The sequence below is a fragment of the Lycorma delicatula genome, chromosome 11, assembly GCF_047948215.1.
Source record: "Lycorma delicatula isolate Av1 chromosome 11, ASM4794821v1, whole genome shotgun sequence".
NCBI lineage: Eukaryota > Metazoa > Arthropoda > Insecta > Hemiptera > Fulgoridae > Lycorma > Lycorma delicatula.
Window position 1 is genome coordinate 18,051,764 of NC_134465.1, and position 12,316 is coordinate 18,064,079.

General features: G+C 27.6%; 1 protein-coding gene across 1 annotated transcript in view; it reads right to left on the minus strand.

Annotated features, from left to right (window-relative positions):
• Positions 1-12,316, minus strand: part of LOC142332474 (fat-like cadherin-related tumor suppressor homolog) — a 170,340-nt gene that overhangs the window by 125,446 nt on the left and 32,578 nt on the right. Inside the window, exon 6 of the mRNA XM_075378920.1 lies at positions 1,611-1,718. Coding sequence (XP_075235035.1) covers positions 1,611-1,718 — 108 coding nt within the window. The remainder of the gene's footprint in view (positions 1-1,610; positions 1,719-12,316) is intronic.

Genomic DNA, 12,316 nt, shown 5'->3' on the forward strand with positions numbered 1-12,316 from the left:
AAAAAATAATCATGGGACATTTTTAAATGTCCCATGATTATTTGAACGAATGGTCTAATTAATTTGAATTCTTAATCAATTAATGGAATTAAGTATGACTATCATCATAATTAGCAATTTGAAACAAGGAGATTTATAAAAGAACTTATACAAAAAAAGATAAATTTGAAACAAGAAGATCATTAATGATTTTGTATAAAAAATATTTCATGTAATAGAATTAAGTAAATAAATAATAATAAAATTGAATTTACAATAAAAAAATATACACTAAAATTCTTTTTTTTAAATGTTGACTGAAATTAACATCAAATTAAAAACCAAAAAGAATATTCAATAAAGTACTATAGATATATATATATATATATACATATACATACACGCGCACGCACGCACACCTGTGCACACACACACACACACACACAAACACACATACACACATACATACACATACACAAACACACACATACACATGCGCGTGTCAAATGTCATAACTGTAATAGTTGTATGAGACCTAATATAAAACTATAAACGACAATTACTCTCAAAATGATAAGCACCCTATGCCAAGCTTAGTAAGGAAACAGGTGAGATGTTATCAGGATAGCATGCTGATAACCAAAATGTATGTTAGCTGATGTTCAACTACATTTAGAGTGACACTTTTCATACCGAACACCACAGGAACAATTGTTTTTAATTTTTATAAGAATAATATTAATAAAATTAAACATAACTCTTGACTGGAACTGTGATTTGACCAAGATAAAATAGCCAGGAATGTTATGGGTTCGTAGAATACTGTTACTATCAGTTGTAAAGGACAGAGGTAATTGTTAAAATGTTAACAAATCCTGGACAGAAAACCAAAGAATGCAAAACAACAAAAAGTGAACTACTAATTTAAATAAGGAATGCTGTTGAACATTTATTGTAACTGAATTAAGTACTACCGGATATCAAGAAGTCTTATAAAGAAAATAATATTATAAAAAATCATTTTGATGAGAGATTCACTAGAAAGAAAACTTACTTTAAAATAAAAAGATAAAAATTCTTGAGACTTAATTCCAACAAAAAGAAACTACTGCATTAATAAAAAATGCTAAAAATAAAGAAAAAATTATAAAAGTAACAAATTACAATAATAAATAAATTATAACACAGTGTAAAATTAATTAGTTGCAGAATACACAGTAAAAACATATAAAATTTCTAATGGAAAAAATACATACAAACGACTCAGTCATCTATAAGTGTTACTTATGTTATTTCTGAGAATATTCTACAAAATTAGCACAAAAATTCTAAGATAATATAACATGTCAATATAAAAGAAAGGATAATCAGTGTTAAAACAGTAAGTTTAATGGATAGATAGGTACAAAGAAACAACCTGAAAGAAAAAAACACTTAACAATAAATTAAATGCAAGAGTAAAGCACTATATCCAACAAAAATTAACACGGCTGAAATACATATGAAAACACACACACATATAAAATATACACATATATACAAATAAATATACAGATATACTTAAATAATTAAATCACATGTATTAAATAAATGAAAGTGGGTTTCGCCATCTAAATTTTTAACACTCTTACCCTGAATAAAGCTTCTCCCATGATTTCTTCAGGAGTGAAACTCTCCCATGTTCCATTTTCTAATAAAGCTTCAAGAGCAAGCTCTGATTCAGTGTCTCCTGATCCATTCTATACCGACCAAACCAACAAAAAAAAATTCCAACATACCATAATAACATTAAAAACCGTAAAGCACAACAGCAAAAAAAAAAAAAAATAATAATTAAAAATAAATAGTAATGTAAAATAAATAAATAAACAAATATAAAAAATGCTCTAAACAATAAACTCCTGCTTTATCTCATTTTAAATATATTATATAACAACTTAATACCAATAAACTTTCACATTAGTTTTATACAAATGTAATTAAATATTTTATTATTACTTACAAACAGTACGTTTAACTTTTTGTATAACCAGTTTCAGGATCAGCCAAATGTCAGATACATTATATTAATCCATAAATTTTACATAGCTTTCAAAATTCATGTGCATCATTAAAATCAGACTCATCATATATAAATTATTATAAAAACTGCGAATCACTTCACTTGCCACTATTTTTATTTATCTATTTATAATTCTTTATTTTTAATATAGATTAGGTTAGATATCCATCCGTATTCTATGAATAGTTTTACAGTTGAACAACAGTTTTCATAGAATTCATCTAACTTGTATGAAAAATAAAAAAATAAATTATTATAAATAGTTAATAAATACAAAATGCTTCACAGTTTTTATAATAAATTAAATATGATAAGTCTGATTTTAACGTTGTACATGAATTTTGAAAAATATATGGAATTTATGGATTAATATAATAATGTACCTGATGATGAACCGAGTCCAAAACCAGTAGTACAAAAAATCATACCTTCTACAATGAAAGTAATATTAGAAAATTGAATTATATTAATAAAAAATACAGGAAGTATTGTGTTGCAATAATTTTCATATATAGTTTTATATAATGAATGCTACCTTATGAAAAGTAAGGCAATTTTTTCAAAAGTGTTAAAGTAATTAAATTAGAGAATTAAGGGAAATAAATGAACAAACAGAACTTACGATTTAAAAAATTGTTTTATCAATTTTTTTAATGATTAATTCACCATGTAAGCTCAAACATTGTGTGTTGTAACAAACAGAAAATATTCATAAACCATTTACAAACAAATAAAAATATAAACCTAAAAGAAAATGTTCACAATTAAACGATCATTAGCAATGGATAGAGGGGAATTAAAATAAATACAGGATGAAAGTAAATTATTCAGCACAATTTAGGGTTTAATACAAAAATGAACAAAACAATGTAGCATATGTTGATTATTTTCAAACATTAGCGTAGGTACTAGAATTACTTATAACCTTTAATTACCTTTACTAATTACTAATTACCTTTAATGAACATGCCAGTGTGATGTAACAAAAGGGGTAACAAAATTTGTCAGTTGAGCAATAGGTACCATGCTATGGTTTCATGAAAGCATATCTGTTATTAAGTTCATAGATGTTTTCTTTTAGCGTATGGCCATGATCTTCCTAATAAAGACTCTATTAAATGTTGGTATCAGTAGTTTAAGGATACTTTTTTTTTGTCTTCAGTCATTTCACTGGTTTGATGCAGCTCTCCAAGATTCCCTATCTAGTGCTAGTTGTTTCATTTCAGTATACCCTCAACATCCTACATCCCTAACAATTTGTTTTACATATTCCAAACGTGGCCTGCCTACACAATTTTTCCCTTCTACCTGTCCTTCCAATATTAAAGCGACTATTCCAGGATGCCTTAGTACATGGCCTATAAGTCTGTCTCTCCTTTTAACTATATTTTTCCAAATGCTTCTTTCTTCATCTATTTGCCGCAATCCCTCTTCATTTGTCACTTTATCTACCCATCTGATTTTTAACATTCTCCTATAGCACCGCATTTCAAAAGCTTCTAATCTTTTCTTCTCAGATACTCTGATCGTCCAAGTTTCACTTCTATATAAAGCGACACTCCAAACATACACTTACAAAAATCTTTTCCTGACATTTAAATTAATTTTTGATATAAACAAATTATATTTCTTACTGAAGGCTCCTTTAGCTTGTGCTATTCAGCATTTTATATCGCTCCTGCTTCGTCCATCTTTAGTAATTCTACCTCCCAAATAACAAAATTCTTCTACCTCCATAATTTTTTCTCCTCCTATTTTCACATTCAGTGGTCCATCTTTGTTATTTCTACTACATTTCATTAGTTTTGTTTTGTTCTTGTTTATTTTCATGTGATAGTTCTTGCGTAGGACTTCATCTATGCCGTTCATTGTTTCTTCTAAATCCTTTTTACTCTCGGCTAGAATTACTATATCATCAGCAAATCGTAGCATCTTTATCTTTTCACCTTGTACTGTTACTCCGAATCTAAATTGTTCTTTAACATCATTAACTGCTAGTTCCATGTAAAGATTAAAAAGTAACGGAGATAGGGAACATCCTTGTCGGACTCCCTTTCTTATTACGGCTTCTTTCTTATGTTCTTCAATTGTTACTGTTGCTGTTTGGTTCCTGTATATGTTAGCAATTGTTCTTCTATCTCTGTATTTGAACCCTAATTTTGTTAAAATGCTGAACATTTTATTCCAGTCTACGTTATCGAATGCCTTTTCTAGGTCTATAAACGCCAAGTATGTTGGTTTGTTTTTCTTTAATCTTCCTTCTACTATTAATCTGAGGCCTAAAATTGCTTCCCTTGTCCCTATACTTTTCCTGAAACCAAATTGGTCTTCTCCTAACACTTCCTCCACTCTCCTCTCAATTCTTCTGTATAGAATTCTAGTTAAGATTTTTGATGCATGACTAGTTAAACTAATTGTTCTGTATTCTTCACATTTATCTGCCCCTGCTTTCTTTGGTATCATTACTATAACACTTTTTTTGAAGTCTGACGGAAATTCCCCTTTTTCATAAATATTACACACCAGCTTGTATAATCTATCAATCGCTTCCTTACCTGCACTGCGCAGTAATTCTACAGGTATTCCGTCTATTCCAGGAGCCTTTCCGCCATTTAAATCTTTTAATGCTCTCTTAAATTCAGATCTCAGTATTGTTTCTCCCATTTCATCTTCCTCAACTTCCTCTTCTTCCTCTATAACACCATTTAAGGATACAGAAGGTGTAATAAACAAAAAAGGTGTTGGCAGATCTCCTGAGACCGAGTAAGTAGTAGATTGAGTAAACAAACTTTTCAGACCTCAGGTAAATCGACTCATCAGGCAAGTTCAGAACTGGGAATACCACAATCGACAATTGTAAAGGTTCTACAGCTGCCCCTAAAACTTCAAGCATACAAATTCAGTCGGTGCATGCGATTGAAGATGACAATAAACCATACCACAATTGATCATAATTGTCAAATTTGGGGTAGTGAGAACCCTCAACACATTGTGTTTCAACAAACACAAAGTGATAGACAAAAGATTAACATTTGGTGTGTGTTAACGACAAATGAAGTTCTTCTTTGCCAACAGAATAGTTATTAGCACTAGTTATCTGAACATAATGCAGGAGTGTGCAATACCATAAATTGAAAATCGACAACCCGATGTTTATTTCCAACAAGATAGTACACTATTACAATGGGGTTTACTTGTTAGGGACTACCTACATGAACAATTTCCTCAACATTGGATTGGCTGTGATAGAACAATTCCCCCCCTGGCAACCTCAATCCTCTGATGTTATCCCACTCAATTTCTTTCTTTGAAGGTTTAACAAAGGGTGTATTCAATGAAGATTGTCAAAATTGAACTAAAAAAAAAAAAAATTGAAGGTGTAATTAATAGAAAAACTCCAGATATTCTTTACAATGTGGGGCATGCATTTAATATTGCCTAGACATTTTACATGCCACAAAAATTCCTTATATGGAAATTGATTTGGAGTTATTAAGTGCTGAAACAAGACTATTTGAAATGCCCTGTTCAACAATGAAACATCCATGTAAATACATTGCTTTGCTATTTTTTTATTAGCACCTAAAATTTGCTGAATAACTTATCACCTGATAAATAGAAAAAAATGAAATAAATAACACTCAAAAAGTACTGCAAAAACTCTATATATAAGTGTATTTAGAAAATAAAATTAAAATAACTGTTTGCTAAGAACTTATGTAGTTAGATCCTCCATCTCTGGGGAGCTTTAATGGTTTAGACAGTTTTTAAACTGAGTTCGTTTTCAGAGTTTGACTACCTAGAAGGTAAAAATGAAAGTTCATGTATAGACATACACAATTGAAAACTAGAGATACAAAATTTGACTGAACTTGATTTAACACCTCATACATCAATTAGTTAATTTCAAATGTTTAAATTATTATAAATAATTTAAGAGGAGTTTATTGTAAAATTTAATCACATACACTATAATTATAACTGTAATAATGAATTATAATATGCGTCAGTCAACCATTGAAAAAAATTGTGCATTAAACAAACTATTTAATTTTAATTTGCTTTTGATCATTCATTCAATTTGTTGCTCTTAATAAAGAACTAAGCAAATATTTAATAATAATTATTATTATTAAGCGTGCAAACCGTAATTCGTGTATAATAAAATAAACAATCACAAAAAAAGTAAAATTTTTATAATTTATAAAGAAAACATTTTTTCATAAAATGCACGGTTAAATTAAAAAAAATTAAAAATAATTATTCTAAAAATACACAAATTCAAATAAAATAAATTATGTTATACTTATTGTGCTTTATGTACATGCATTGCATTTTAAAACAATTCATTAAATAAATTAAAATATAAAAGAAAGAAAAATAAATAAATAGTTCATGCAAAAAAAATTTAGAAAAATAATAAAAATACAATACAATAATCATAGCTGACCGCATCACTTAGCACTAAATTTTTTTTATATACCTGACAATCAACAACCAAACAATGCATAAAAAAATAAGTAAATAAAAACAAAATGTAAATAAAAAAATTGCAATACATCCATTTAAATAACTGTAAATTTACAGAATAAATACATTTTAACGTAAATGTTGTAAATCTAAGTAGTGTATTCAGAATAAACCAGAACGTTAATGTGCATAATTATAATATATATGTTGTAATAAAAATTTGCCAGTTAGTAAAAAAAAATATATTAAAAATAAACTAGGACATCTAACATTATAAAATCTAATCTCCATAACTCATTTTACTCTAATTAAATTATAGTATAAACTTATTTACATTAGTAAGAACAGATTAAAAAAATGAGTACTCACATGGTAGATTAAATGAGGCTAGAATGTATGGTTGTTATATGGTATAAACACTATTTTAAAATTTAGAATTCTTATTTTTGTATAATCATATTGATTATTAAAGTAAAACCATGGTATAAATATTATAAAACACTTAACCCGGTGTATTCTTATAAATGTAATGCAATATTGTAAAATCCTAAACAAACATTCATCGTTCATGATATAACACTTTGACTACGATTAATGAAACTCACTGTCCTTTGAAAAAAATGGCAGTTTAAAAATATACTATGTTTTTCATATAATGTAAATTTTAAAAATACTTTTCAGCAAAAATATTATTACATTCTATTACTGAGAAACATAGTTTTAAAATCCATTCTATGTAAGGTTATGTAAGGTAAATAATCAAAATGATACAGTTATTTAGCTCACATATAAATTGTAAATTTATGTTTTTTTTTATTTTTATAAATTTATATAATCAAAATAAGAAGACTAACTGGGTCCTGAATTAGATCGTTCCCTTACTATCTGAAGGTTTTACAGCATTTAGGATGTTCCTGTGTGTATAACATCCTGAAAATAGAGGATGAATGAAAATCAGTTTATATGGATCATAGAATTAAAATAACATTTGATGCAGTTTCAAAGGATGCTACGCTGTTGGTGTTTATTAAAAGATCATAAGAATTGATGCCACAGTAAAATAGAGAAAAACATAATAGAAAAGGTAATAATAAAAAGTGTTACTAGTAATATGATTATTATTATGATGGAGTGCTGTAAGAGAAATCCATTTCCTAGAAACTAGGGGTAATTCACAAAATTTGGAGTGATCAATTTTAGTTCAAAGAAAGAGAATTAATTAATTACACAACAGGGTAATGCTAATTTGTTATATTTTTTCAGATATTGATTTATCTTATCAACAAAAAGTGTAGAACAACAGACAATCATTATGTTCCTATTTATGTAGGAGAAAATTAAACATGCAAAAATAATGCAAACATTGCATGGTAAGTGCCTATCATACTCAATAATGAAGACTGGACAATTTTTAGAATGACGGGTTTTGAAATTGAAATACAACAAAAAAAATTTTTTTGGATAGGTTTTAACTGAATCAACCTATGAATTGTTGTTATTCATGATGCTACATTAGCTGATTTTAGTAGATAAGATCTAACAAAAACTCCTTAGAAACCACAGAACTTGTTGGAGTCCACATTTAATGAGCAATCAGGTATGCAGAAAGTTTTAGACAAATGCAAAACCAAAGGAATGCTTAAAAGAAATAAACAAATTGCAAATTTGAGAGGTAATTTTTTTAAATTACTAATCACTATTGATTAACACTACTTTTCCATTATGATACACAAATCAAACAATAGTTCTTGCACTGGTAACACCTAGAATTTTCAAGGGAAATTCAAGAACAGAAGATCAGAAAGAATGATCATGTCACAATTTTTGAGATAAAAAAGATATTTTTAGCCTACACCAACAGTTATCTCAGAACACTATTCTTAATTTTGTTGTGTCGATTAAAGTAAATAATATAACAAAGATGGTAAGCTACATGATAGTGTTCTCTTTTTTCACAATACATTAGTACAAAATGATTAATGCTTTGAAAAATCTATGCAAATAAGTTAGATGTTCTATGCACCTACATCCCTTGACTAAAAATTTCCCTTGAAGGAAATTTGAAAGGATGGAAATTTTATTTTATTTTCTGTATTTCTGAACTTTTATTTGACGCCGGTGTGAAAACCGGTATTAAATTGCAAAGCGTACGGCCGGCGCATGCCGGTAACATAGAGGTTCCGTACGAATCGTACGTAGAACAGGGCGGCTTTATGTCGAAACGATTTAAAAAGTATAAGAGCGCAATTCGGGATTTATGGATCAGACATCAGAAATTTTGTTTGAAGGATTAAAGCAACTTGAGAAAGGATACACAGTGAGCTGAATTTCAGGGTGAATAAATGGGATTAATTTACGTAAATAAGCTTAGGACAATTGTTTTCTGACCAGACTTTTAATTTTCAGCAATCCTTATATATCACTGAAATAATATGGCCCTGCAATTTTTTTATTTTCATTATTATGATGTTCTAAATTTACAAAAAATATTTTAAAAAGAATTTAAATTATATAATTAAATGAAAATTTTGTAAAATATTTGAAAACTGGCAATTGGAATACAAACAGTAAAATAAACTACATATCATAACCGAAAAGTTATAATTATAAAAATAAAGCTATTAAAGGACGCAATTGTTAACCAAAACCAATAGAGGGAGATACTAATGTTACAAAAATGCTCTATTACCCGTAGTCAAAGAGTTAAATAAGAATAATGTGGAATATTATCAATAATACTAAAATACACTTTTAACCCAAACAGTTGGTGTTGGATTAACTAGAAATAATCTTTATTTGAAATTTAAAATTGTAGACATTATTATTATCATTACACCAAAAGCTAAACCTATTATTTAAAAAAATAAAAATAAATTGTGTACGTTCCAAAAATCTTGAATCCCAATACTTGAAATATATATAATACATATAAAATAATAACCATTTTTATTGCTAAAGATATTAGTTAAAATAAGTATGAACTTGAAAAAAATTTTTATTTTATGTAGGAAGGCAAGTAAAATTTGTCATTTACACACCTGGTTGGTAACCAACCAATAACCTGTATTTTCTTAACTCTTTTAAGTTTTAGCCCAAAACAATCCCTTAACTTAGACATTTTTGTTAAAAATAACGAATTTTTAAGTTTTCTATATATAGGCCAAACAAAAAAAAAGTTATGTACAATATCAAGAGTCCAGCTGATTAGATTGCTAACATAATGAACAACTCAATAACCAACTAGAGAATACTGATTTATAATAAAAATTAAACAAGTAAGTTTTATATTAGTAAGAATTTTCTATTTACAGCCCAAGATATACAAGCAAGTAGAATATCAATCGAGTTAAAGCTACATTAACTTTAGTGGGTTGGTTATATAACAGAATGTTTATGAATTTTAGAATTGTTATTCCAAACATATAAATTATATGTATGAGGAATACATATATAATTTACAATTATGTAATTTGTATTGTTAATTTTTTTTTGAATATTGTTATAAACTACTGAATAGATTTTACGTCTGATTTACTACTAATAAAACTAATGCACTATGTAATAAATACTAGTATTGTTACATAAAAACAACTGCACAGTTCTGCATAAGAAAACTGAATTTTTGTTATTTTATTTTGTTTCCTTTTGTCCCATTCACACATGTACCCAGTCATCATGGCCCTCAAATTAGGAAACACTACCTGAATCCACCAAACAATATCACTGACAATAGTGTTCCGTTGCATTTTGAGCCGGTTGGTGCTGCACTCTAGCATCTACTAGCGCTGGCCAGCGAGTTAGTCTAATATAACCATTTGAGAGTCGGATCTCGCTTGGAGCAGTCATGATTTGTTTAATGTAATACTTCATTCTAGTGCAGAATAGTTTTATTTTATAATCTAAAGTCTAATGTGACTTATAGTGTTTATTGATAATGTTCAATTGTATAATTTTGACTAATTTGTCATTTATTCATTCGTCTAATGCGACTTGTATTTTTGATATTAAAAAAATGTCTAATGTGACAAATTAAAATTTAACAATTCAAGAAGAATATGTTTTAGTTCATGTCATCATCTCAACTGTCATTTCAACCAAATACATCTATACTCGCTCTACAACTTAACAAATAGATACCACAGATAAAGAAACTTAAATGTTTTAACTTGCAGCATCATAATGAACCACACTTCTAACTTGCCCTGATTAAATTTGTTTTACCCTAAATTAAGCGTAAGTCAAGATCAACTAAACCAATCTTCATAAAATTTTTGCATACACAACTTCAGATACACTGTTTCAGAATATCCAAATTTCAATAGAATTGATCAAGTAGTTATGGAGATTTTCAAGTCAAAACCTTTTACACACAGACCAATATATACATAATAAGGAAACCACAATTTCAGTGAATCTTCTTACTCTTCATACTTCATAACATAAAGAAAATCCATTTTCACCTCCACTCCCACCATGCAACCAAAGGTAATACCATACTTTCCTTCGAAAAGTAAGTAAAAATGTTTACTTTTTATTGCATCATGCATAGCACTATTGTGTATACAAAGCAATAAACTATCTTAAAGTTTTATAATTGATTTTTAATAATATTAGTATTTTTATAATTGAGGAAAGAAGGGGAATGTATATCCTATGGCACTTTAGCTATAATTTCCAAAAAACTTGCTCAGCATGTCCAGTTTTGTATCTCTTCTGGATATTCTCTCTAACATCCCCTTCAATAAAGGCTAAGATAAGAAAAGTAAAATTTTCAAAAAACTTCTACATTTTAGATCCAGGATCTATAATTTAAAAAAAAAAAAAACTGTAGAAATTTCTTTAGAGCTCTATATATGAAGTATAAAATTGAAAAATATTTAAACCAAACTGATATGAAATAAAAAACAAAAAAATATATTTCTATTTTAAGAGGTAGGGAGGTTGAATTTTTGAAAAAAAGAATGTTTTTTTATTTATACATGCATTGCAGTTAACAAAATTTTCTTTAATAAAGTTTTCAATAAAGGCCTCTGAACAAAATCAAGATTGTTTTTTTCAAAATATCTCACCCCTTAATGAATTTTGATAAAAATTAATACAATCAGTGATCCGTACATAGAAATATTGTCATAAATAAATTATGAAAACCACAACTTTCCTCAAACTCCTGCCACTGGATCAAGAAGTTACATAAGACTTCTGGGCTTGTGAATTATCATCGTAATTAATTAAAAAATTGAAATATCAAATTAATTGCTGATTGTCAAGGATAAGAACATAGAAAAAAATTATGGTTATAAATGTTTTACTACGTAGCAGTGATATAATGCCCAAAGTATTACAAAGTTTTACAGAAGAATTTTGAGACACACAATTTTATAGTGGGCAGATTTTAAATATTTTAACATCAGAACAAAAAATCAAAAGCAAAAGAAGCTGTTTTTTAAAATCTATCATTTTTTTTCTAATAAAAAAAAATCATGATTTTAAATTTTATTTCATTTTGATGATAAGTAGTAATCTCCATCAAAATTTTAATCAAGAGTCATTTTATTATTTTTATTCAATTATTAGGTATCAATGATTGTAACAGTGCTTCTAATTTATGCTGCCTATCATCATCTTCCTTTTGTTCATAAAGCCAATCTTTTAATGGAAGATGCTTAAAAAAGTCCATGCAATATTAAATTGCTAGATACATTTAAAAAATTCAAATAATAAAATAAAATAAAAAAGTAATTTAATTCATCCATATTTAATCAATAGAGAAGTAAATCCATATTTATTATTATCATCATCATCATT